The 27,762-nt window shown below is 39.9% G+C and overlaps 1 protein-coding gene across 6 annotated transcripts; it reads left to right on the forward strand.

The window, feature by feature from the left end:
• The first annotated feature begins 27 nt into the window (after positions 1-27).
• apaf1 (apoptotic peptidase activating factor 1) lies at positions 28-26,949 on the forward strand. Of its 6 annotated transcripts, none has more exons than XR_013799132.1 (28): positions 31-169; positions 2,809-3,029; positions 3,112-3,301; positions 3,388-3,585; positions 3,983-4,172; positions 4,295-4,407; positions 4,742-4,873; positions 5,162-5,400; positions 5,571-5,738; positions 5,824-5,955; positions 6,067-6,180; positions 6,296-6,480; positions 6,566-6,692; positions 6,767-6,892; positions 7,078-7,218; positions 8,201-8,326; positions 8,602-8,754; positions 9,047-9,175; positions 10,136-10,261; positions 10,370-10,489; positions 10,584-10,709; positions 11,640-11,761; positions 12,593-12,715; positions 14,010-14,132; positions 15,478-15,603; positions 16,406-16,531; positions 17,981-18,127; positions 25,456-26,338. XR_013799132.1 is itself a non-coding variant. In XM_079624173.1 (28 exons), exons 2-28 carry the CDS (start codon positions 2,892-2,894, stop codon positions 25,612-25,614), a joined length of 3,894 nt encoding a protein of 1,297 aa, XP_079480299.1. In that variant the 5' UTR covers positions 31-169; positions 2,809-2,891; the 3' UTR covers positions 25,615-26,880. The 6 variants fall into 6 exon arrangements, 5 of the variants coding, with proteins under 5 accessions (XP_079480302.1, XP_079480299.1, XP_079480303.1 ...); XM_079624173.1 differs by having other exon boundaries at positions 11,640-11,756; positions 25,456-26,880; XM_079624174.1 differs by lacking the exon at positions 31-169 and adding an exon at positions 326-474 and having other exon boundaries at positions 11,640-11,756; positions 25,456-26,880.
• The last annotated feature ends 813 nt before the right edge of the window (positions 26,950-27,762 follow it).

Here is a 27,762-nt window from a genome sequence, read left to right on the forward strand (position 1 = left end):
GTTGTTTGTGTCAAAAAGCAGGAAGCGCACATTTAAAGGGACGGACAATTGGAATCCTTTTAAAACTGAATTTCTTTGGAATGTCTCAACGTCATTGAACGTCACTGGTCTCAGTCTAGCAGGAAATATTCTGTCTTGTCCCATTATTTCTCCGCGAAGCACAATATCTGTAAGTATACATGTCTTTTAAAATTAATTTAGATTTGATCTCCCTGTCTTAACTAACGTTAACTGATCGGAAGTCAGTTAATAATCACTAGCTGCTACTATGTGCTGATGAGCCACACCTGAGTCTATAAATTAAGCATGTCGCACACATTTCATTCTTACTGAGCGTCCTAGTAGGTTCTCAACTAATAGGCTCTGAAGTACGTTTTCTAGACGCACGCCTTTGTTAGCATTAATTAATCACTACATTCAGTATTTGTACCGTGAGAGACAGACCATTTTTGCTTCTTATTCAGTGACATGACCGTAAGTACGAGTATTACCCAAACAGTATGTCCACCAGACTGTAAAAAACACAGTCTGTACTTTTATTGTCTCGGTATATTAATGAAGTCTTAGTTTTGGTTTACTTTATAATACTTGTTTAGCGTATTCTGCTCATGTTGTTCGTTATGTTTTGACCTGCTATCAGTTTCATAACTTTGATAAGGTCATGCACTACCAGGAAAAAAAACATTTGACACACTTCTTGACTGAGTTTGTTTATAGGGGTTTCAAGACAGTTATTAGACACTATGCTGCTTGGCATTTGTAACGTTACTTAGCCATTACCATGTTCCATATTTTATATAAAGCAATTAAAATATTTAGGGTAATTTGTGTTGTTAATAAGGGTTAGTTTATTTAGCAAATGTATTCGTTTGGCATGCTTCCGATAGAATATATTGCCAGGCTTTATTCAACGTTACTTAGAACAATGAGCGTACACCACTCGGTTATGATTCAGCTGTTACTTTACGTATAATAGCGGCTATTTATTATTATTAAGCAAATTCATCCTTTTATCATTCTTTCGATAGGAGAATAACGCTAACGTTAGTGCTTGTTTGGCTTAATTGAACGCTGCTACACAACATAGTTAAGCAGCTATTATGGTGCAGATGTTATCATTAAAAAATAATGTTGTTCCAAACCTGTATGAGTTTCTTCTGTTGAACACAAAATTTAATATTTAAAACAATTTTGGAAACCAGAGAGTTGACGCCCCCCATTGACTTCCAAGTATATTTATTTTTCCTAAGTCAGTGGGTGCTGTTAACTGTCTGATTACCAAAATACTTCAAAATATCATCTTTTGTGTTCAACAGAAGAAAAATGCATACAGGTTTGGAACAACTTGAGGGTAAATTTTTATTTGATCCCTTTAAATGTATTAAATGTTAACGGTCAATAATATTAATAAAACGTTAGTTTAACCCTTGTGGCATCATTCGATAAAAGATGCTGCCTGGCTTAATTGAACATTGCTATGTAGAAATATAACTCACTATTTTGTGCTGACCAGTCAGAAGCCAGTATTGGAACTAGCCTATTCCTTTAGCTTTTAAAAATCTATAGGGAGCAGGTTTTGCCTTAAATGTCCATTTCCAAATGGACCTGGGTGGATACATGACTTTATACTTCCCATTTTAAAGGTCTGTTGTCCACTAAACACAAAAACATTGTTTATTCTGTTCTGCAACTTTAAATCCTTCTGAAAGTACAGTTCCTTGATAAAACCTTGTGTTATTGTTATGCACTAACCAGTCACTTTATTAGGTACACCTGTTCAACTGCTTGTTAACCCTGATCTAATCAGCCAATCACAGAGCAGCATCTTGATGCATTTAGGCATGTAGACACGGTCAAGACAATCTGCTGAACTTCAAACTGAGAAAAGTTGATTTATGTGTATTGGAACATGTCATGTTTGTTGGTACCAGAGGGGCTGGTCTGAGTATTTCAAAAACTGCTGATTTTCACACACAACCATCTCTAGGGTTTAAAAAGAATGGTCTGAAAAAGCCAGACTGGTTTTAGTTGATAGAAAGGCAACAGTAACTCAAATAACCACTTGTTGTTACAACTGAGGTATGTAGAAAAGCATCTCTGAACGCACAACTCGTCGAATCTTGACGTAGATGGGATACAGCAGCAGAAGACACTCGGGTGCCATTCCTGTCAACTAAGAACAGGAAATGGAGGCTACAATTCGCACGGGCTCACCAAAATTGCACAATATTAGATTGAAAAAAGGCTGCAATTTGCATGGGCTCACTAAAATTACTCAATAGAAGATTGCCTGGTATGATGAGTCTCGATTTCTGACATTCAGATGGTAGGGGCAGATTTAGGTGTAAACAACATGAAAGCATGGCTCCATCCAACAATTCAGGCTGGTGCTGGTGGTTTAATGGTTTGAGGGATATTTTCTTGACACTTTTTGGGCCCTTTAGTAACAATTGAGCATTGTTTAAACGCCACAGCCTACCTGTGTATTGATGCGGACCATGTCCTTCCCTTTATGACCACAGTGTACCAATTTTCTGATAGCTACTTCCATCAGGATAATGTGCCATATCACAAAGCTCAAATAATCTCAAACTGGTTTCTTGAACATGCAATGAATTCACTTTACTCAAATTTCTGATAGTTTGTAGTCAGTTATTTTTCTTGGTGTGAACAGGCCTTAAGTTAGGATCTCAAAAATGCAATAAAGGTTCTAACAGAAAATTATCATCTTTTTTTTTTGGTTGTCTGTAATATGGCCCCTGTTTGAGTAAATAACATTATTTTATTTTTGTACTCTCTACCACTTAGTTTGATGCAGATTGCCCTGTTGCGCTAAGTAACACTCAATCAACTGCAGTGTTCTTCAGAAGAGCGCCGCAACTTATGTGGAGATGGAGGAACGTGCTCGCAGCTGTCTGCTGCGCTCCAAAGCCACTCTGGAGCAGGACATCAAAGCCTCCTACTTGATGGACCACATGGTCAGCGATGGCGTCTTGACGAATGATGAAGAAGCGACGGTGCTTAACAAGGTCTGTTGTGGTGTTCAAACATGCGTTTTTACTTCTTTATAGAGGGAATTCAAGTCAAGTTTCCTTATTTCTGCTTCTCCAGGTCACTAGAAGAGAGCAGGCTACAGCCCTGCTTGAGGTGCTGTTAAGGAAAGACAACAGGGCATACATCTCCTTATACAATGCACTTATCAGAGAGAGTTACGGAGATCTAGCCAACCTCCTTCACAGTGACCTGCCTCTGCTCAGCCCCGAGGGAGAGAAGAGCTTTGCTGATGGAGTGTCTCCCTCTGGTAACCACTTTAGCCACTTGGACATGTATGAACTTGTATTTGAAGTAGGCAAGTATGAGATATGAGAGTTTTTGCTTTTGTTGTAGTCCAGGCGATTCTGAGTGACGGTGGGGTGCCTCAGAGACCCGTGGTGTTTGTGAGCCGACCCGCTCTGCTGAACCTGATCCGGCAGAAGCTGTACCAGCTTCAGAAGACACCAGGCTGGGTTACAGTTTTTGGCATGGCGGGCTCAGGGAAGTCTGTGATGGCTGCTGAGGCTGTTCGAGACCATGCTCTCATTAAGGGTAATGACTTGGATGCATTGTATTTAGAATTTGTCATTTGCATAAAACACGGCCAAACTATCTCCATATAAGGGCTTTCTGCACACACTTTCCTTGCGGCCTTTCGTCACTCTCGGCACACTTGCTGCTGTTTGCAGACGTGCTCTCGCCCAATCCTCGAGCAGTGTCACTTGTGCCTTCCTGTACACACATGCTACAGTATATCTGCGTTATTCAGAGAAACCTTGCAGCTGAAGCTATAAAACAGCTTTTCTTACTCATTTACATTTATACATTTGGCAGACTCTTTTATCCAAAGCGACTTGCATTGCATTTCAAGGTACACATTTTACATTCTTATCAGTTCTTGCTTTCCCTGGGAATCGAAGGAAATTTTATGTGTTTTTCTCTTCTTTAGAGTGTTTTCCAGATGGTGTTCACTGGCTTTCTGTTGGCCAATGTGAGCGGGCAGACCTGCTAGTAAGGATGCAGTCTCTATGTTTCCGATTGGAGCAGGGTCAAAGTTCAGAAGCCAGTAATCGGCCAGCCTGCTCTGTGGAGGAGGCCAAAGAGCGCCTGCGGTTCCTAATACTCCGCAGATTCCCCAGGTGAGTTCTGGACGCATAGTGTCTTTTACTATAACACTTCAAAACTAAATAAAAATTTAGATAAAAAAAAAAAATTGCCTTTCTTTTGATATCAGCTGCTTCCTCTTATGTACATCCATCAGGTCCCTGCTGATTCTGGACGATGTCTGGGACAGCTCTGCTCTCAGGTCCTTTGATATTCAGTGCCGAGTTCTTCTGACCACGCGCAACCGAGGTCTGACTGACTCTGTAAGCGGTGAGTAGTTAATTTTAGTGTATCTGGTTTGCATTGCATTGATTGACACAGTGAGAGGCTATTCCTAAAAAGTCTAGTTTTGTAAGTGAGTAGGTGGATTTTGTGCCTGCTTGCGTCTGAGTTTTAAATTAAATCCAAGGCAAATCCTGCACTAAATGAAATTACATTAATTACATTAACTCTGGTCTTGGAGATAAGCTATTTTCAGATGAGGTTATGAGAGAAATGTTCTTTTGTCTATTGTTGCTGTTATCTTGCATAATTCATTTAACATTCTAATTTCATAAAAAATGAAAGGTTTCCTCATGTTTCTATGTGCTTTGTTTTTGTAAAGGTACAAGGTCTGAAGTCCCAGTTGAAAACGGTCTAGATCAGGATAAAGCCCTGGAAATTCTTGCTTTGTATGTCAATGGGAAACCACAGAAACTTCCAGAACAGGCCCGCAGCATTGTGAGCGAATGTAAAGGTACAACTCGTTTTTTTTATGCAAAATGTGATCCCTGCATTTCTCAACTGCTCATTGCCCTCTACCTTAGCTTACGATTGCTTGTTCACTTCATGAGATGTTTCTGAAATCATTTTTGTCTAAATTTAATAAGTACGAATTTAATGACTTGGTAAATCATCGTGTCCCTGGTCTATCTCCTTTGAATAGAGTAATAGAACCTCATTATTACTGTATACCATAGAATTAAGTACCATCACTGAAGTACTTTACACCCCTGACCGTTGTAAATGTTTCTCCTTCCATTAGGTTCTCCTTTGGTGATTTCTCTGATTGGAGCTCTGTTGAGGGAGTTCCCTGACCGCTGGAGCTATTACCTTCGGCTGCTGCAGAAGAAGCAATTCAAGCGGATCCGTAAGTCATCGTCCTACGACTATGAAGCTCTGGACCAGGCCATGGATGCCAGCCTCCAGGTTCTGGAGCCTGAACATCAACATCTGTACAGAGACCTGAGCATCATGCAGAAAGACGTCAAAGTGCCTGCTAAGGTCAGACAGAAAATCTAATTTCTCATTGTCGCTTATTTTTATTCATATCTTATGGTCATCATACTTGCAAGCATGACCGCATTAGAATGGATATTTTAAGTTTTTATGTGTCTGTATAAGTCTGTATTTAAAGCTTAATTTGGTTTTATTTGTTGTTTTCTGTCATGCAGGTTCTGTCGGTGCTGTGGGGTCTTGAGTTGGAGGAGGTTGAGGATGTCCTACAGGAATTTGTGAATAAATCACTGCTGTTTCGGGACTGTAACCAGCGACCCTATCTCTATTACCTTCACGATCTGCAGCTGGACTTTCTCACTGAACAGAATCGTGATCAAATTGCTGTGAGTTATATTGCATCTTGTTTTCTTTTTTCTTTTAAAAAGTGAGAAAACCACAGAACATGGTCTGAATTCATTTCTCCTGTAGGAACTACATAAAAAGATGGTCCGTCAGTACCAGCTGTTCTATAACGAAAGCCCACCCAGGTCTGGAGATCAAGAATGTTCGTATTGGTACCACTTCCTCCCGTACCACATGGCTAAAGCGGGACTGTCTAAGGTAATTCTACAGTATGATTACACTAACACTTCCCCTCCTCTGGAGTTCATGTATGGTATTCTAATGATTACCTTCCATTAATAACATTACATTCTCCTTTCTTTTTTTTAGGAGCTTTATTCACTGATGTTTTCCTTGGACTGGGTCAAAGAAAAAGCTCAGGTTATGGGATCTGCTCATCTCATCAACGACTATGTAGAATATGGTGAAATTCTAGACAAAGAGGTATTTATACAGTTTAAGTTAGATTTGCTGATGATTTACATTTTTATTGGAAAGAAAAAAATGGCCATAGAATGCAATGATTTGTATAAAAGCCCCTGTAATGTTTTCCACGCAGAATAGTGAGGTGAGACTGCAGTTTCAAGAGTTCCTCTCTCTGAACGGTCATCAGCTGGAGCACAGGCCGTTTCCTGACGTAGTGCAGTTGGCTCTGTCTCAGCCCGCGTGCTCTGAGGTTTACAGGCAAGCCTTGATGCAAGCGCAGAGAAGGGCCAGCAGAGGGCAGCTCTATCTGGACTGGGTGTATGTATTCCTCTCAGACTGCCTCATACAGTGGCTTTCGTGTAGTAAATGAGATTTTGATTTAAAGTGTGATTTGACACTTTAGGAACAAAAATAATCAGGACAGTTTGTCTCGGCTGGTCATGCATCCTCACCAGGGGTCCATCTACTATGCTTGCTTCTCCAAAGATGGGAGTAAAATTGCCTCTTGTGGGGCCAGCAAGACATTGCGGGTAAATATCCATTTGTGTCCTGACACTGCTGTTTTATGTGACTGGCAAAATATTTGCATATTTGTCCTCATTAGGTGTGTAAAACAACCTCTGGAGAGAAACTTCTGGAGCTTCAGGCTCATGACGAAGATGTTCTGTGCTGTGCCTTCTCCCTTGATGACCGTCAGATAGCAACCTGCTCCAGTGACAGGAAGGTTAAGGTCAGTGTGCCTCTCTCCGTGCCAATTTTATTTGTAGGTCAATTATCTTTTTGTAGGGCAACAGTTGGCTCCAGAATGGTTCTTTTAATATTAAAACTTGTTCCAATCCAAACCTCCATATGGTTTCTAATACAAAATGCTTTGTGTACATTATTCGAGAATGAGAAGTGTTTTGTGTGTTGTAGGTGTGGAATGTTGAGCGAGGCCTTCTTATCAAAGTGTTTGGGGAGGAACATGAGGAACAGATCAACCACTGCCAGTTCACCAACACAGGCCGTCGTGTCCTGCTGGCCACCTGCTCAAACGACAAATTCACCAACACCAAGGTCAGATGTTTTTAGAGTTCTTGAGTTCTGTTTTTACTTTTGAATGTAGTCTTTAGAATTTTTAGTAGTTTAGAAATTAAAAATTATTTTGTAGAATATTTAATTTTACATTTTATAAAAAAAATTAACTAGCTTTTTACATCCAATTTATTGTTAAACCTTTGAGTGTGAAACTCTTGACTACATCGTATGGATATTGTCAGTAATTATTATAATTAACCGTAAGAAATTGTAACAATAATCTTATTCCTTTTAGGGTTGACATGATTGGTTCAGTGAGTCGGTTCAGTAACCCTTCCAATGACTCCTCCTTAATGAGTTCACGAGTCTTTGTATAATAATATAAATATTCTAATAAAATGGTCACTGGTGCATAGCGGGTGTGTGTTAGTCATGCTCCAAAGTGTTTGATAATTAAATCCTTATCTGCACTCTTTCTGCGCCATTCATTTCCTCTTTCCACATTTAGAGTCAGATTTGGTGAACATGAGTAATGCGAGTGACAGCTGGTAGGATGCTCACTCGGAACAGCAGAGGAGGGGAACGGGGCAGCCGTGTAATTTTTACAGCTTGTGAAATGTTCAGAGAATTGTGGGAGATCTGTAGGAGTGTGACAGCAGGAGTCTGCAGTTTAGCTGTATTCATTTGAGGGTGCGAAAACAGTGATCGCACGGGTGTCAAAAACGTAATGAGAGCACCCCCCACCCCACCCAGTGGAGGTGTGAATACAAAAGGGGCTTTTTGTGGAATATCTCTGCATGAGGAGCAAAAGAAACACTCTGAAATGAGATTTCGACAATGTAACGGCAGATGTGTTGAACTCAAGACAGTTCCTGTTTTTCTCTTATATTAGCTGTCCTGTTCCATAAACCTTGACAGTGTTAAAGACCCCTAAACACACATTATCCATTTCTTCCTGAATCCATGTGTCCTGACTTTTTTACACTGCTTTCCTTTTTCCCCGTCTCCGTCTTGGCTGCAGCTATGGAACCCCAACAAGAAGACCTCTCAAAACACTATGTTTGGACACATGGAACCAGTCAATCACTGTTGCTTCTCCCCTAATGACGCTTACCTCGCCACTTCATCCAATGACGGCACCTTGAAGGTGAGGCCATTTCAAAACTGGTTTGCCCACCGCCAAGTTATTTGCTTATTTACCTGTAGTCTAATACTATACTTTTATAGTGTTATACATTTGTATTTTTTAAATACCGGTACATTAATTGATTTAAAACATATTTTATTTTAAGTAAAAATAAGACTTCTGATCTGAGATGTACACTGTATTTAAATTCACCTTTATTAGAACGGCTCAAACTGCTGGATCATCTTGAGGTGCCCTCTTATGCGTTTCTTGCACTTTTGTCTTGTATCTGGCAGCTGTTTGAGGTGTCGTCTGCGAACGAGTGGAAATCAATCGATGTCAACAGTTTTTTCCCAGAGAGTGACGATGAAGTGAAAGCCATTGTGAAATGCAGCACTTGGTCAGCCGACGGCTCACGGATCATTTGTGCTGCCAGGAACGCTGTGTTTGTAAGTGATTTTTGCGAGTGTTGGCACTGCCACTAAATTTTTTTGATTTAGTGCCTGTAACAGCTTGATATTTGAAGTCTGATTCATGCCCATCACACAAACTAATTAAAATTATCATAGGAAAATCCTATGATGATAATGTTCTTTAATGCACAAATTAAAGGTAAAGCTTTAATAAAACTTATCTTCCTCTTTCAGTACTCAGGCTGTCAGAAAAGATGAATGAAGTGGGTGATTTGCTTCGGCTTCTCTTGTGCTCATGATTTGCTTTAACTGTATACCTGTGTTGTAGGTGTTTGACGTAGAGACATCAGACATGCTGCTGGAGATGAAGACGAGTCGTCTGAGCACAATTCAGTATTGCCACGCATGTCCCAACAGCAGCCTGCTGGCCGTCGCTCTCTCTCATTACACTGTAGAGGTACACAGCGCTAAAATGTGTGCAAGCATTTCCAAACCTATTTGTTCTCTTCTAACTGTGGGGGTTACCCCCCCCCCCCCCCCCCCCCTCATACAACAGGTTTGTGACCAACTGACCAAAATGTTAATATTCTCTTAATTAATCCCTTGAATCATCCTCTCTGCTGTTGCTCCTAAATATCATGCTGTGTCTGAAGATATAACAATACTCATTTTTAAATTCCTTCTCTCATAGTACACTGTTCAAAAGTTTGGGTCTCTTATGGTCACCAAGTTTGCATTTATTTGATCAAAAATAAAGAAAAAAGAAATTGTGATATTACAATTTTAAAATGACTTTTTTCTATTTTAATATAAACTTCAAATGTAATTTATTCCTGTGCAAAACATTTTTTTTTAGCAGCCAGTTGTTTAGTATCACTTGATATTTCAGAAATCATTCTAATATGCCGATTTGGTGACATTTCATAAATGTTTCTCAGGCAATTTCTTTTTTTAAGTTGACCAGTTAATATTTTTGTGGAAACCATTTTATTATTTTTTATCCCAAGATTCTTTCGAATAGTTAGTTAAAAAGAACAGCATTTATCTTGTCACAAATGTCTTGACTGCCACTTTTGATAATTTAATGCATCCTTTCTGAATAAAAGTATTAATTACTCTTAACTGACCCCAAACTTTTGAACGGTTGTGTTTTATAAGAATTAACAAATTTACATGACTAAGTTCACAGGACAAGCATTTAAGAGGTTACATACTTGTCATGTGGTGCCCTTGTCCAATCAGTGTTATTAGCCTCATACATATGCAAATACGAATGTTCACAAATGTACAGTGTGAAATCTCAACTGGATTACTCCGAATAATTAAATATGGATGAACAATGTAAAGCATGGAATAAGTCAAGTCAGCCTGGCTAATGATGTAAAAACCCACTGTGCTAAGGACTGTTGTTTTTCAGCTGTGGAACTTTGAGACCAGTAAAAAGAAAGCCGAATGCAACGGTCACCTGAGCTGGGTTCATTGCGTCCAGTTTTCACCCGACGGCTCACTGCTGCTGTCCTCTTCTGATGATCAGACCATCAGAGTAAGCTAGCTTTGGTCCCTCTCTCCCTGTAGTGTGATTTTTAGTTTTTGCAGTTATTCTTTGAACCGTATTGATCTGTTATCACAACAAGTGTTAACGCTTGTCTAGCTGTGGGAGACGGACCGAGTTCACACCACCTCTGCTGTGGCTCTGAAGCGGGACACTGATGTTCTCTTCTCCCTGAGCGACGTTACAATAGTGGCAGCCGACAGCAGAAACCGATTACAGGTACTGTCCACCAGAGCATCTATTGTTAGCTTACAGCTGTTTTTAGTTGGATTGCATTTTATATGACATGTGATGTTGCATTGTGAAACTTCAGGTACAGACTGCATCCACCGGCGCTATTCTGTACGAGAGTGAAGAGTTGCCTTCCAGGATTCGCTGTACTTGTATCAGCAGAAATGGTGCTTTTGTGTCACTGGGAACTGCGGATGGATCTGTGCAGGTACTGCAGCTCACCTGTGGGGTATCTTCATCGCCAGTTGTCATCCTAATATTATACTCATTTTGAATGGGAGTCTCTGGGCATGCAAGGCACTCTGGGTAAAAATAGCCTTCAAGATGCTTGGGTGTTTTGACTCGCCTCTGGCAATGATTTACCGTGGCTGTCAACTGCACTCAGCCCTCTAATCTCTCGCCCTTCCTTTCCCAAACCTTTCCCTTGTGCCTGTCGTCGTTCTGGAGGCGAGCGTTGTCCTCCTGTGTGTGCTGTAGTGTAATGGATATGACTGATATATTTGGGACAGTGGGGAAGCCTAGAGGTAACGGCTAACTGATGGAATGAAAGTGTCTTCTCCATCCTCTCAGATTTATTACCCCTTTACTGCCAAACAACCATTTATTTAGATCCCTCCACTCCATATCGGCCTCATTGTTAGTGTTTAACAGAGAAAGACACAGATAGATTTAGAGAAGCAGTTAAATTAATGTAAAATGCATAAAACTTAAATGTTCCAGGTTCAATACAAATGAAGCCGTTTACAGCCGCTGTGATTGTTTACCACAGGCTATTACAAAAATTAAATGCATTTAAATAAAAATAAAATGATGTATTTAAACTAACTTTGGTCATTCTGATGTTGATAGTTGTTGACTTCTGAACTTTCTTTAGAAAAATGTATCGCTTCATCTGCAGTAATGCTGGTACCATTATGAAACATCAGAGGGCGCCAAATGGCTACTGAGCAAAACATTGCAAGCGTACCAACTACTCACAACTAAAGCAATTGTAGTGTGAATGCAGTTAGTCTGTAATGGTGCATTTCTTGCAGGTCAAGAACAAGAACCCCCCACTCCCAAGGAGAGCCTGGCATCAATGAAATCCCAGAAAAATTGAGTTGTAGTAGAAAGATGAGAATTGTGTTTGTGTGCGCAGACAGGAAGAGTGAAAGTTAGACAGTTTCTGAAGAACGTTGGATGGAGAACCTTGCAGCTGCTGAACTTACAGCGTGATTTTGTGCTGGCACTAGGGCTAGAGACAGGTACAGTGCAGGTATGGTGAGTGGCAGTGTATGTGAAATGTATTATAGGCTGTTCACATTTGACTTTTTTTTTTTTTTTTTTTTTGTGATTGTTTCAAAGAAATCCTGAATGGTTTAAGAGTTTCCACCAAAAATATAAATTGTTTTAAACACTGATTTTAACAATGTTTTAAACATTGATAGTGATAAATTGACATTTAATTGTTTCTTGAGCACCAAATTAGAATAATTTCTGAAGGATCATGTGACCATATGTGTTTTTTTCCCTCAAAAACATGGCCCGTTCTCCTGTAGCCCCAGGCAACTTAAGTTTGTGTTGAAGTTTTATAGGCAGCAAAGAGGGCCGATAGTCAGTCTGTTGGTCTTGAATGCCTAACAGAGACCCACCTTCAAGTGTGCTATTATAAACTGCTTGGATATATAGTATTAACTTCCAAAGTTTGAGATTGATTTTTTTATTAGTGGTTTATATATTTAAATGTTATCTTGAGGTCAATGCAGGGTACAACTATGTTGTCTTTTCCTTACCAAAAAAAGCCGTAATTCTCTCTCTGATTTAATTTCTCTCCTGAGATTTAAGGATTTATTTATTTTTGTCATCTCAACGTCACCCCTCTCCTCTTTAGCTATTTTTGTCATCTCATATCTGTGTGTTTTTTTTTTTCCAAGTGCATGTTTTCATTTTTCTGAACTTTGCTATTTTTTTTTTCCGGTTTCCTAAATTTCAGTTTTAGTTAATAAACATTTGAACAATGCGTAATTGAGCACAAGTACCAGTAATCATAAATGCAATTGCAATTTGGTTTATTATGCACTGCTAATTTAATTTGTTTTACATTCTCTGAAGGTGTTTGAGGTTCCATCTGGACAAACGGTGAAGCTCTCAGGTCACACTAGGACTGTTCACCACTGCCAGTTCACTGACGACAGTGAAACCCTCATCACATCCTCGGAAGATGCTACTGTCCGGGTAATTCACTTGCAGCTGTTTCTCATAATTGAGATCATGGGAGATAAATACTCTAACTAAACCACATATGCAACATCATAGACCTTGTCCCAAATGGCACACTTGTGGTCTTATGGACAGACATTTAGTGGCCATTGTAAGTCCACAAGCAGTAGGGTCTCCCGTTTGCCATTTTAGGATTCAAAAGGGTGCTCGTGAAGCCCCTTTGCAAAAGCCCCTTTGCAGCTGATTGTGACACTAGCTATGTTTCCATCCCCACGTTTTTATCTGAATTAAGTGATCTCAAATGAAAAATGCCTTATGGAAACAGTAAAATTCAATTGAATTTCATGAATATCGACTCAAATGAAATTCGTTCGGTCTCATCGGATTTTATCTTGATCGATATACAGCTTATGCGATAAACGCTGATGGAAACATTATTTGCCGAATAACTAATGAATTGCATTTTGTCTAGCAAAACTTTGTTCAAAAAATGTTGGCTTGAATGTTGTGCGATTCAGTGCGAAAATGAATGGAAACCAATCTGATCGCAAAACAGCATGTGAGGTCATTACGCACAGGTTTTTATTCGCTTTAAAGCCGTTGGATGGAAACCAGCTTTATTCGCATGAGGTTTTGTTTCCGAACTTCAGATAATTCGATTGACAAGTGGATGGAAACTTAGCTACTGACTGTCAGGTAGAAGTCTGCTGTGAACCTCGCTTCAAAGTGGCATTACCTCATGAAAGTGTGGACTCTGAGGAAGACCGCAAGGCCCTAGGATTCAATTTGGGAAAGGGCCATAGTCAAATGCAAAGAATTGTCTATTAGGGAATAAATTAGTGGTTATTTGAATCTTTTTACATTCAAAAATGCCTAACTGTTTTTTTTCTTTTTTTTTTCTTCATCTTATGCAAAGTTTCAGTGTGGACAGAGATATTACGGTGTGTGTTCGGATGGTGCACCTTTTTTGTATAACCTTTTTATTTGCCTAATTTTCTGGCTGTAAGGACAGTTGAATGACAACTCTACTGATTTGCAGGTGCAATTTAGTAATTACGCCACATGCCCACAAACTCCTGCTGCAGCTGTTCTGTTAGTTTGAGAAGTTTTAGACAGTGGGTTATTACAGGGCTCATTGATTCATTGTGTTGATGACAAGGAGAGGAAGTGTGAGGGGAATAACTTAGTAATTGATGGTTGTGAACAGCTGCATGCCCGTTAAAATTCTGTAAGAACGGATAGTGACAACCATTAAGACTTTTAGGACATTCGTAGTAGGATGAAAGTTTGAACATTTGCCTGTCTGCAGGTGTGGAAGTGGAGGACAGGTGAGTGTCTGCTGCTGGAGGGTCATAAGGAGCCAGTCAGGAAGTTCCACCTTTTAAACTCTTCCTCTCATCTATTCTCCTGGTCGTTTGATGGCACTGTTAAGGTATTTGCTATCTCTCTTCTATTCTGCATGCAATTCAGAAAAAGAAGATAATTGAATTTAAGCTCATGCAGAATGTGAAGAATGACGAGAAGGCCTCATTTAGCTCATTTCTATTGACTGTTACAATAACCATGGTTCTTACTAAAAAGCGAGAGTCAGGGGTGTGCCTACTGCCACAGAGGCCTCAAAGATGTTCAAACAGTAGCAGCACCACTGCTCTGAATGTACTGGCAGATGGAGGTGTAAAAAAAAATGAAGTGATGTGCTGATGAAGTCAAAGTTCAGTGTTTTTCCCCCCAAAAAACAAGAGAAACAAAAATAACAAACTGTTCAAAGTTAACCGCAAACAAACTTTTGGCTGTGCCAATAAATTGACAATAAAACAGAGCAACCAACTCACTCTACGAGCCTCTTTACAACACTGGCCCTCTTAAAGTATAAGCCCCTCCCACTTGGAATAAACCATCAAGTAATTAAAGGTAATAAAGAAATTTAAGATGGAAAAAAAAGGATTTAACAGTAACAAATATGAACGGTTAGAATAATACAAATATATAAACATTGGCAACAAAACAAACTCAATTAATTATGGTTTAACGAAGAATCAAACGGAACACTAATCTCCCCCTCAGACATGAGAACAATTAACTGTGCCTGCTATTGGCGGGAAATGTATGTTTAAAAATGGTGGCAGTTACTGTGACCGGGTTTCGTCTTTTTGGTATTGGAAAATGTTCCAGTATGTAAGTGACAATTTATATTATGTTAGTGGTTAATTGAAAACAATAAACATTTAACATGGTAACTGTCTAGTTTGAATTCTTAACACAATGCATCAACAGTGAAATGAATGACTCCGTAAATGTTAAACTAAAGAAAAACGACATGGTGAGGACAGGAACAGCACTTAAACAATACACAATCATTGACACCCACATCTGCGTTAACTGGTGTTAAAATTTGCGCCAAAAAATGACATGGCCTTATTTCAACAATTGTTCCATGAAAAGAGGTGCTTGTTGATTTGTAATGTTTGGAAGTAAAAGTAAATTATGAGTTTTTCTATTTTCTTTTATTTATTTTTTACAAAAAGTGTTTTTTTACTATTGTATGAATATTTCATGATTTACAGTTGTTGGATCTAATCCTGAGGTGGGACGTAGTCATTATTTTAAGGGGAAAATACAGAAATGTTTAAAACTAGCAACCTTTCATGCCATGTTTCTTGAATGGATACTTTTATTTTAATTCAAACTCAAACTATAATCCATGTAATCAAATCACGGGTCATGGAAAGTATCTCTTGGCATTTTCAGCCAAAGTAGTCTGTTTCTTTCTGTTGCAGGTCTGGGATTTGAACAGAGGGCAGATGCAGCGAGACCTTGAGTGTCATAAGGGTGCTGTTCTGTCATGTGACGTGTCTTCTGACGGATGGCTCTTTGCCACAACCTCTGCTGACAGGACTGCTAAGGTCAGTGAAAAGGGGCACAAAAATGCATACATCAGATCAATGTCACGGGACAAGATATTCTTTACCTTAAAGTGTCAGAGCTTCACCTGCCTCTGTCTAGTTCCTGGGCTCTGACTGTGCAAACACCTGCTCCTGTTACACCGCTAGTTTGTTTACTGTAGGTGCGTGTCTGTGTTGGTACGGTGTAAGGACAGGGCTAGGTGACTATCTGGAGTATCTTTACTGAGCCTAGGGTGCTCGCGTTAACTGCCAAATACTTGCTAATTAACTCTGCGTGAATGCGGTACAAAGGCGTAGCGTCTTCTGTTTGTGGTATCGGAGGTCAGAGTCCAGCCTGCTCGCCTGAGTGTGATGAGATTCTCTCAATCTGTGTGACACCGCTTCTACCAGAAGAGCTTTCTAATGAGACGCCATGTTCACGTCTGTCTGCCAGACCTTCTCAACGACCAGAGCGAGAGAGAGGATGGCAATGTGAATTTGGAGTGCTGATCAGAAAAATCATTCATGCCAAATGGACCCGCCTCAATGACTAACTGACTAAAATTAGAGCTAGGACAACGCATATTTCAAGCAGCAGTTTAGCCAAAAATGAAAATTGATGTTATTTGCTCACCCTTGAGGCATTCCCATCCCATTTATTATTAGATGTATTAATCTTCTCACAAAGTGATCCTCAATGAGATTAGATCACTTCAAATTTGTACACAACACAAAATAGCTGTGGCAGACTGTTCAGTTTCGCTCCTATTCAGTTTATGCAGTAAAATGGCTTATACTGTAACTGCTGGTTTTGCTCCCTAAGGTGTGGAGCAGCGCCTCATGGGAGATGACGTTTTTGCTGAAGGGACACAAGGACTGTGTCCGTAGCTGCAAATTTTCTTGGGACAACAAGCGACTTGCAACGGGCGATGACAACGGAGAAATAAGGGTGAATAAAATCTTAAACTACATGAAACTGTTTCATCTGTGTTAAAAAGGTATAAAGATCTGATCCGGGGCCTTGATCCGATTTCAAAAGGATTTTGGTATGTTATCATTTTTTGGTGTTCAGTTTAGACTTACTTACTTTAAGTTTGAATTTCTAAAAAGAAATTGACGCTTTCTAAATTCTCATTCTCAATTAACTGGTTTGGTAGTAAATTCTAGTAAAGATACCTTCAGGTCTTTGTAAAAAGTCTTCAAATTACTGTATCAGTCTGTTCCTGATGTGCTCACTTCCATAAGTGCAATGTTTTTGTAGAGACTCCATTATTCTTTAAACATGCTTGGTGTGAAGTTCACAACAACAGTGCATGCATAAGGGACAGTAGTTTCCCTAATTGAAGAATCACCTTAATATGGTTTTAAAGAAATGTTTTTGGCAAAGGTTGTCAATTATAATGAATTTTAAAACTCTGTGTGGATATTATGGCCATGTTGAGAACATTCAAATGGAGATGTTTGAATTAATACAGATGCTTAAAGGGATACTCCACTTTTTTTGGAAATAGGCTCATTTTACAACTCCCCCAGAGTTAAACAGTTGAGTTTTACCGTTTTCGAATCCATTCAGCCACACAGTTCCTTGATTCTTACGCCGGAGTGAGAGTAGTTCCTAGCCATATAGGCTTGGAAAATCGCAACTTTTCATTTTCCGTCAATCTTAGTACATGGTTTAACTACAGAAGAGTCAAGTTTTAAATAGGAAAAATATTGAAACTCGTTGGTCATTTTGAAAGAAATGCTAATGGACCCATCAGAATCAATGATCTATGCTAAGCTATGCTAAAACTGGTACCGTCAGAACCGGAGTTCGGCTGAATGGATTCGAAAACGGTAAAACTCAACTGTTTAACTCTGGAGGAGTCGTAAAATGAGCCTATTTCCAAAAAAAGTGGAGTATCCCTTTAAGCGACATACAGACAAATGTTTTGATAGCACAATTCTCAAAACTCAGCATCCCCTGCTTGTCACTTCTGCCAAACTGTCTGTCTGTCTCTGAGATGGGGTCCCAGTGCTCAGTGTAAAGGAAAGTTCTACCTCATCAATTAAAGATGCTGCTTGCAGAGAGAAAGGGGAAAATGGGGAAAGTGAGAGAAGCACAAACAGAGTGAGAAATGCTGTGATGTTATAATTCGGCCTGTGGTGCTGTTTTTCAAAGCTCACATTTCTATTATTTAACACTGTTTACTGCCACTGATGTGCACGTTTTGCACTTGCGTTTCTCAGTGCAATATCTGTAAATCAGGCTTTAGAATGGATATATTTACATTTGGCATGTTTTATTTTCTCAAGCGATTTCTGATCAAATTCGTACGAGAAACACTGATGCATTATAAAAAAACACTGTGGATCTATCTTTGTGTAGCATTTAATGTTGTATGGTTTTGTGTTTAAGCTGTGGAGCATGCTGGATGGAGCTCTCCTGAAGATCTGTTCCCGGGAAACTAAGGACTCCATGGACTCTTTCCACGGTGGATGGGTGACCGACCTGCACTTCTCCCCTGATGACACAGTGCTCGTCTCTACTGGCGGATACGTCAAGGTACACGCATTATATAGATGCAATTGCTGTTTACAAGCAAACAATTCTGGGTTCATGATTTAAAAAAAATTCAATCTAAACTGCATGTGGGGTTATTGTTTAGGGCTGGGTAAAATGTTTGTTTTTCATTTGAAAAGAACTTGTTCGTAATTGTTCATTGAATCGAAACTAAGGAATCACGCTACAGTGGATTCACTTCAAAGAAAAGTCTGAGTTTACAAGGTAAACATTTGAGTCGGTCTGAAACCCTGCCATGTTGAATGCAATCTTTATATTAGTCCTAAATGCAGTCATTATTATTTGAGCAAAAGTAATACTTGACTGGCCTACATTCTTTGATATCTAGCAAAAATCCACATGTTTTTGTAACTTTGCCTTGCTAACAGGATGAAGTCTCTCCATTATCTCTAGTTTGTTTTGTGATGTCATCACCATTTCATCTGTATTATCAGGCAGACACTTGGCCAATCCCTCATGCCACAGAGGCACATTATGTCAGGAACTGAGCGAGACTCGCTTCCATCAACGATGTCACCCATTATCCATCACACATCGCGACGACTTAATTAATATACTCTGAGCCCGTCTGTACATTGTGTAAGTGTTACTGGCGTAATGCTTCATCTCGCATCAATCCGTCAGTTTATCAAATGCTTCTGCATCAGGCTGACCCGCTGCTCGAGCGCGTGAGCGACGGGTCCGTCGGAGACCCGATAATAAGCTCTGATTGATCACCGGCTGTCCTCTCACTCAGGATCCCGCTGTCTGTAATATCAAATGATAAATTAATCATCGCATGCGTCGGTTCCACATCCCCAGCCAAACCTCTTCATCAGACCCAACCAAACCTGCTGTAAATCTGTTACGACCACACGAAGGAAGGAGGTGTGTGAGATGACGTGTCACGCTGTGCTTCCTGCTGGAGATGCACTTGTTCTGATTTGAGATTTCACGTCGCCCGCAGGATCCGGTAATCTATCCGAGAGGATGTTGAGTGATGTCCGTTTTTTTATTGGAATGGATTGTTTTTGGTCAATTAGCCTACTTGTGTAAATGATCCCTGGACTCATTTCCCTTCCATATTTTATAATTTGCTTTTATTTCATAGAAGTTTGGACTGGTTTTAAACTTGCACCACAGCATGAGCAACCCAACTCTGTCACCAATAGTGTAAATAAAATGTGTCTACATTAATATTCTTTTACATTTTTTATTTCAGTGACATGGTTTGCTCTGTTAAACTCTGGCTTTGGCTTGTCACTCAGGCAGCAGGAAGAGTCTTGTACGTCTCGCCATGCCCGAGCTTGTTCCGCATGGCAGCTCTGCATTCACTTTGAGGTGATCTGTCTCTCAGCCGCATCGACATCTTTTGATGCGTGCCTTCCGTAGTTTGTCGGTGTCGTGTCTATTTGTATCGGGCTGTCATCAACGCTTGTTCTTTGACAGGTTTGCAGTTCAGTCCATCCGTGTAGAAAAACATGACATTGTTTTGGATGGCAGGAGGCCAGTTATTTCTTGTGGTGGGTAAAATGCATAGAGGTTTAAGTAATGGTTGTTAAAACACAACTCGCATTAAAGTGAGTGAGGTGTTAACAGTAATCGCATTAGTGCATGCTCATAAATGTTGTTTTTTCAGTGTTGGAGTGATACTGCCTAAAACTCCAGCAATGGGTTATTTAATGATATTTGAAAGTTGTCAATTTACTTTTTCTGATGTCCCAGTGATTGAAACCAGCGTTGTCACAATATCAGATGTATATATAATTATCGACCCCAAAATATTTCATAATTAAATTGCGATATCTATTGCAATCTAAAATAAAAGAATATAAACCAAATCATCAAATTTTTTTTTTTTGGCCATTGAATCACTGCAAAAAATGTGCATCCACAGGGATGTGGAGAGAGTTTGTAACTACCTACAAAGTGTATAAAATGACTTGCTGTCGATTGGCACTTCCTGCAGACTGGGTTGTCAAATACATTCGTCTTTTTACTCTGACACCGGCAAGCAGACTCTTTTTGGCTGCAGGTAGTGCGTCTCTAGCTTACGCCTACCATGTTCTCCATGATTTTGTTCTGCAGTCACGTGGCGTTGGCGCGTCTCAAGTCAGACAGTGACATCAAAGTACAGCACAAGCTGTGATGACTGCTGTTTCACGATTGGCTTGATTCACAGATGACAACGATCACGTTTCGTGTTTGTGAAATTCATTCAGTTCCACTAGTGCTAACAGTAAAAGCTTGTAATGTTATAGTGTCCAGTTTTTCTGTACCTGTATATTGACACCCCTAACTGAAACCAAACGTAGCATGAATCGTTAAACACAGAATCTTTCTCTGTGGATAAGTGGGTTGGACTGGAGACAGGACATGTCCTCTCTCAATGAGGACAGACACAGAGGACAAATCTGCAGGGCATCTGTCTCTTTATACTTTTCCCCTGTCTGTGTTGTCCTTTGTTTCATTCATCAGGATGTCTGTAGTCTGCATCTGTCTTTATCTGCATGTCATTTTATGTCACTATTTTTTATATCTAGTCAACAGATTGTTGGGTAACGCATAGCGTCATTCTTTATGCATGTTTCTTGCGTATATGAGTCTGGATAACTAATTTTGCCCTTCACTCTGAGAAGTAAATGTTTTCTGTGTGTCTGGGTGATTTATAAAGCTTTTCGTTTAGCTTTCACTCATAATAAACAAACGGTTATTGTAGCTGCATGTGTGTGTGACAAAGTGTTTCTTTGCATGAGACAGAAATATTTCCTGGAGGACAGGTCAACCAGGATATTACACCTTTACTGAGGAAGAAGCTCAAACGCATTAAATCACACACAGAGAGAGAAAAAAGTAAGAAAGGGAGTCAGGCACACACACACACACGCAGACACACACGTATAGTGTTTCTTCTCTGGAGGATTTGGCTGCTGTATGGAGACTCCTAGTAATTCACACACATCAGCTCCAGGGCATCCAGACCTTCACCTCTACCAGACAGAACTCTTATATCACAGCAGTTTATTGCTCTGAGTCCCACAACAGCATTCACCTGCTAATAAGAGACTCTTTATTTCCTTTGTCTGTTTCTGCTGTTGAACAATGGTGAGAAAAGTCATTTGTTTTGAAGCGGTAGCAACACTTGGGGCTGTTGGGTCTAGAGGTGTAACAGAGCCAGGGTGATGGACTTGTTCTCGTCCTGTCAGGACCGTTGTTTGTTTCTGCACAGCGTTCACAGCCATCCTGACATTAACTAGATGGTGACTCAAAGGAGAAACTGAGGGAGAATGGATTTGGCAGGGACTGAAAGAGTTGCTGGGTGTTCGTTAATTTTCAATAAGCCAACTTGGAGTTTGAAGCCACCAACTTTCCAAAATTTGACTCGCGTTTATGCTATTAACTTTTGAACCGTGAGGGATGGCCTTGAGTTCAGACGATTGGATGAAAATTTCCGGCATTTAGAATTTTCGGATAATACCACTTTTAAGAAGTTCTCGGCCGTCGCTCCGATTTTCACGAAAATTTAACCAGATCATCTTCAGACCATGCCGACAAAGTTATGGAATTAAAGTTGATTCGTCAAACCGTTTTCGAATAACGTGCGAACGAATTTGACGAAGTGCCCGTCAAAATGAACGTGAGGCTATATCTTTACAGCGCTTTAGCGTATTCTGACCAAGCTTGGTGTGTTATGACAACCATGACCTGAGGCTACCTACACATTGCCACTAAGTGACACTAGTCTTTTTTTTGCTTATAACTTCTGAACGGTTTGGCCAAAAATCAGAAAACTAGTCTCCTTGAATTCAGTGTTCATAATGCCGAATCATCCAATACCTAATTTTATTATATGCCATTTTGGGTGTCAGCCATTTTGAATTTAGTAGTAAAATGCTCTAATTTACGAACGCAATGGTGTATCGTTATGAAACTATCGTCTTTGGCACGATGCCCTGACTACCCAGTTTCCGGTCTGCGCCACCTTGTGGTTGAATATGATAACCATTAAATCAAATTACTATTTTTTTTTTTTTTTAGCCATTTAGCCTAAAATCATGTTGAAATGTCTTTTAATTGTTCATTGTTGCCGTTGGTCTGATGCTTAGAGCCATGTTGGCATGACTTATGCTCTTTATGCTTGGCCCCGATAAAATTGAAAATTTGTTTTCTAAAGTTGTTGTTGTATCAAATAAAAATGATCTGCTTGGCATCTTTAATCCAAATAAAAGTTAGACTTTGTTTGTAGGTAAAATAAACATTTGCTTTGAAGCTTGTTTTGGGGGGGGGGGGTGTTTTGGTTGTAGTCTTTCATTGAAGCAAATAGATTATGTAATAGTTTCTGAGAGAATTCACTCAATGTTTGCCAGCGGCAGAACAAGGACTTGTACCGTAGGAAAACTTGACACAGATCGCAACACCTGTCACTGCTCTGCTTTCTACATTTCTCTTTTGTGCTATGGGAATGGCTGCTTTGCCCAACGATTATAGTTAAGTTAAGTTTTTGAACAGTTTACGAATTACACTTTAACAGAATAAATGCATAACTGAACTATATTCCAAGCAATTTTGAAACCATACGATATGTTTGACCAAAATTGGATTTTAAGTGCTTTGCGTGACGTTTGGGAGAGATTTTTTTTTTTTTTTGGACGAATTGTCCCTTTTAACTCCCTATTAAAATGTCATCACACCCATGTCCTAGTGTACTTGATGAGTGATGTTGTGCATTTGGGTTTTGTCCAGAGGGGAGACGTCTGACTTTGAGACAAATGTTTTGGTTTGGCAGACATTTGCTCTCAAGGTTGTCTTCTCAATGGCCAATGTTCCTTTTTGCACATTTGCTCACAGCACCTCATAAACTGTGAAAAAAACATTTTGCTCAAGTTTTAAACTGATTCTCCCTGCCATCCTCCTTGACTGAATTTGAAAAGCCACCAATTTTATTTATTTTTTCCATTTTCCATAATGACTGAAGTTTGACTTGATCTGGTTGAAAGTGATCTGAATGTTTAGCTTCGGGCTGGCAGACGTGTGCTGGTGCCATGACTCAGCGATTTGGCCCTGACACCCGGCAGATGACCCGTCAAACCGTGTTCACGCGGGAAAGATGCTACAGAGGTCCGACACCATGGCGTACTCCCTGTCTTTGTCATACTGTCGTGTGCGGATGCCAGCGGAGGATTCCTCCACACACCGCAGGCAGTGAAATGAGAGAGGGGACTAAAAGTACAAAGACAGAGTGGAAATAAAGGAAAAAGGACTCTTACTCTATCTCTTTATGTGTCTGCATCAATATTTTAGCCTTTGAGGTGTTAAATGAATAATTTAGCTGAAGTCTGAGGTGGGCTCGCCTCTTGTTTCTCCCCTGCTCCAGATGTAGAAGTCTGGTTAAAAGTGCTGTATGAAAATAGATGCTGTGATAATTGCAAACATAAGAATCCCATGTGGTTGTTGGTCCAAAAATGGTCGTAATGGCAATTTCGAAATCTTTTAATTTAATTTTTTGTTATTTGCAAATGAGAACACAAGCAGAAGTCCTGTACGGACAGAAGTCATTTGCAGTCCAATCTGTTCCCTGGGTCTGATAATCCCATTTCATGAGGAAATGTTTCACTTTAAGTATGCCACTTTGTCTGGCCACTGCATACGGTCTTGATAGCCCAGCCTTGTTGGCAGTCTGTAACCCAGAACACACAAGGGAGGAGAGCAAACTAGCAACAGGGTTGCCATATCCACTTCCTCTATACCCTTGGGCGCGTCACTCAAGTTCAAGCATCTCCAGGGTCAGAGGATGACTGCTGACCCCTGATCTTCAGACTTAACCATTCCTATCAGCTTCTGTGTGTGGAAATGTTATTTCTCAGGAGATTTGCAGTTCATGACTTGTATCAATCATAAAAGACCAATCTGATGTCTTCCCCTCATTCTCCTGGTTGAGACACTGAGGTCTGGATGAGTCCTGTCCACTCTTGTGCAGATCTTTGTAAAGAAACTTCTTGAATCTGCTTTTGCTACATGCATAAATAATGATGCTACATGTAACAAAAGCCATATCGTCCTCAGGTTGACAAATTGATGTTTTTTTTGTCACCTGGCTTGCATTTTTAAGGTGCACAATCATTCATTTGGAGAGGAGTAGAACAAAATCAGGTCTGTGTCTGTATCTGTAGTACACGCTGGTACAAGACATGACCTTGGCCAGGTGAATAATTGAAGCAGGTCTGGTTCCTTTTACTCATAATAGTTCTTCTAAGCATGTTGTCTGGGAAAGAGCTCACAAGCACAAAAAAAGCCTACAAATTCAGGGTTGTGTATTTTGTGACCAGAATGTGATTTTTGCATCAAAAGTGTTTACAGGACAGAAAAGTTGTTCTTTCCATCTGCAGCTTTTAACTCATTATTCAGTGTCCTGACATCAGCGTAAAGTGCAAGCATAATGTGGTAATGACTTTTAAAAATATATTTTTTGTAGCATGCACCAGCATGAAAAGATTCTTTAATTTTCAGATGCTCTCTTAGCACTATGGGTAAAAGTTTTCTTTTACATGGCAACTTTCCTTAACTTTTTAAAGAATAGGCTATAGTTTGTTCATCCAATGGAAAGAATACATTTTTGAGCTATTTGGACATGATTCGAATTTGAGGCACTCGAGTGATTTGTTAATTCAGTGCAAATCAAACATGACATGTACAAACACGCTTGATGAAAGTATTTAAGCTTTTTACATACCATTGTTCTGTGCATTTTGTGTGGTGACGCAAAGCAATGTGCTTTGCCTGCACGCGGCAGTCACGTCCCTCTGACTGCTTTATTTTTGGAGGTTTGATACTTGGGGCACAAGACTATCAGGGCGGTGAAATTTTAGCACAAAGCCATAAGTTGTGTAGAACGAGCCTGTTAAATGCAAAGGAGAGCCATTAATTCACAAGGGTATGTGATTAACGAGTCTGTCGGGGGTGCCGTGTTTGCGCATCTGCACGCAGAGAGTGTAAAAACAAGCACTGCGGTTGGAAGCATCTGTTGTCATCGCCTCTGACGGTTTGGCCGGTAGCTGCACGGCGGCCTCATTTTGTCAGGCTGCAGAAGTGAGAGCGGTGCCGCTCAGGCACTGTAATCCACTAGTATTCAGTCATTTAGCAACATTTCCTTTGCTGCTTTTTGACTGGAATAGAGCGTTTGAGTGCAGCTGTAGGGAACAGAGACCCTCTGGTGTGGGTGTTGGGTCCTTTTAAAGTTTTCTATGTTGTGAAGTTGGTAAAAAGCTGTAACTTTATAACATTGAGCACAATTCCCAGGGGTCAAAGTCTTTGTATTGTTTTTGTTGTTGCAGTGGTGGAGCGTGGAGACAGGAGAGTCCCTGCAGACGTTTTACACGATGGGAGCCAATCTGAAGAAGATTCATGTGTCGCCCGATTTCAGCACCTTTTTGACTGTGGACAGCATTGGAATCCTTTACGTTTTAAGGAAAGTGGAGGGAGGAGGATTGTAGATTTACTTTCTCTAACTATCCCACAATTTTGGAGACACTTTTTAATGTTTTTAAAGCGGGAGTCTTTTTCTGTGACTTGATGAAATGATGCTTCATAATGTTGAAGAATCTGTTCTTTACTATGACAATCTGTCTTTGTGTGCAAGTACTGTGAACCAGAAAAAGATGTGAAGGCTTGTACACAGCCCAGTGTGGGATTTAATCTGAGCACATGTGTTTGAACCGATGCCTTAATATATCTAAAAATGTGAAATTAATTTAGAGTGGTGTTTCATGTACACTGTTCCAACCACAGATTTCTCAGCTTTGTCTTAAGAAAAATGTATTATGATAATTGCAGATTCTTAATCCAGGTACATCATTGGATTTGCAAAGGGTGAATGTGTAAATGATTTTGGCATGTAGTCTCTGATCATCATGATTGTGTGTAAATGCTTAATTTTGAGGTTTCCCCTTAGGACATGAAAGTAGATGTATCTGGCTTAGAGTGTTTCTGATGCATGGTAGTGCTGACACAGCAATGGTCATGCTCTGTCTGTTTCTGACACTTCCTGTTGGCAGCTGCTTGATGAGAATAGACAGCACACTGGCATGTCAGTGTCAAGCATTTGTATAGTTGAAGCTGTTTGAGGGAGATGTGCTTATTTGGAGGCAGTAGAAGAGTCCAGGATTGTGTGAATTTATTTGTGTTGGAGCAGGAATTTGCATAAATGTGTCAAGTAGTTTTCTTTTGTGAGTGATACCCATGATTAGTCTGTTTCTAAAAGAAAATAATTTGGTGTTTAGCAAGCAATACTGCAAGGGGTCTTGTGCTGCCCATGTATTTAAGAAAAAAAAGGTGGAGTAGATCTTTTGTAAACTGAAAGAAGGTGGGCAAGGGCTAAGTATTAATACTTAGTAAACCCTTTTTTAAAAAAATTGGGCCTATTTTTCCATAATGTAAACCAAACAAGCATTTCATCCACTTGTTCATTGGTGGATGTCAACTAAAACATTTCATTACAATAATGCAGTACTCCAACTTTCATCTGGTCAGCTGCACAATGGTGCACATTCCATCCAGCTGTTCATACCCTGCTCTGTTGATTTAGATTACCACAGCCATTGAGGTGTTGTGTTGGCTTATCAAACAATGGAACTTCTACATAACAGGCACTAATACACTTCCAAGCATTGATTACATTTTATTCACTCCTTTATTTTTGCATTGCCTTTTTTCATTCCTTCTATGTAAAACACTGAATTACCACTGTGTATAAAATGCACTATACAAAAACTTAACTCACCACACTGAACACTCATTTGCTCATGTAGCAGCCAACACATTCATTTCATTCCATTTTGTGATGTAGGCATCGGGCAGGCCCTAGATCAGAATGAATGAATGACCTTCCTGCTACTGCAGGTCTGTGCAGACCCTTTACTACATGTACTGAATAATGGAGGTTTGTTCAAATCACACACCTACAGTCTCACTCATTGCATGAAAACGGGTGCCCAATCAGGTTCCTGGACAGTCCTCAACCAGCTATTATAATTCATCAAAAATGGTCAATCATTAAAGATAGCTGTTTTGTTAAGGTTACCTAACTGCAGGAAGCTGCATCTTATTGTACAGGTTTTCCTCCACTACATTCTCACCTTTTATGTTCTGCTGAAATGCTGATGGAGGTGCAAGTGAAACACACACACACACTTTCTCAAACCATTACATAACCCATCTTAGCATCCCACAGCCCACCCAATGCAACCTACCTTCTACCGAGTCAAGATTTTTTTTGGCCCTCTACATACATAATAACTGATGTTTGGAATTGTGCAGGTGATGTTCTCTCTTCTATTCACAGGATATATTGATTATTCAAGCACACAGATCATTTTGATTTGTTTCTCAACTACACATTTCAAACCATTTTTTTAAAGAATGTTTTTTGTCCTGATCACCACAACCTATGCATGCCTGCACAAAATCTACACTTTAATTTTCTGCACTGATTGCCCATAAAAGTCTGTGGAGTGGATTTAAATATGATCAGATGCATTTACACCAGGTACATCCAATCCTGCTCCTGGAGGGCCACTGTCCTGCAGAGTTCAGCTCCAATTCAACACACCTGAACCAGCCAATCAAGGTCTTTCTAGGCAGAC

This window comes from Phoxinus phoxinus, assembly GCF_949152265.1.
Source record: "Phoxinus phoxinus genome assembly, chromosome: 9".
Taxonomy (NCBI): Eukaryota; Metazoa; Chordata; class Actinopteri; order Cypriniformes; family Leuciscidae; genus Phoxinus; species Phoxinus phoxinus.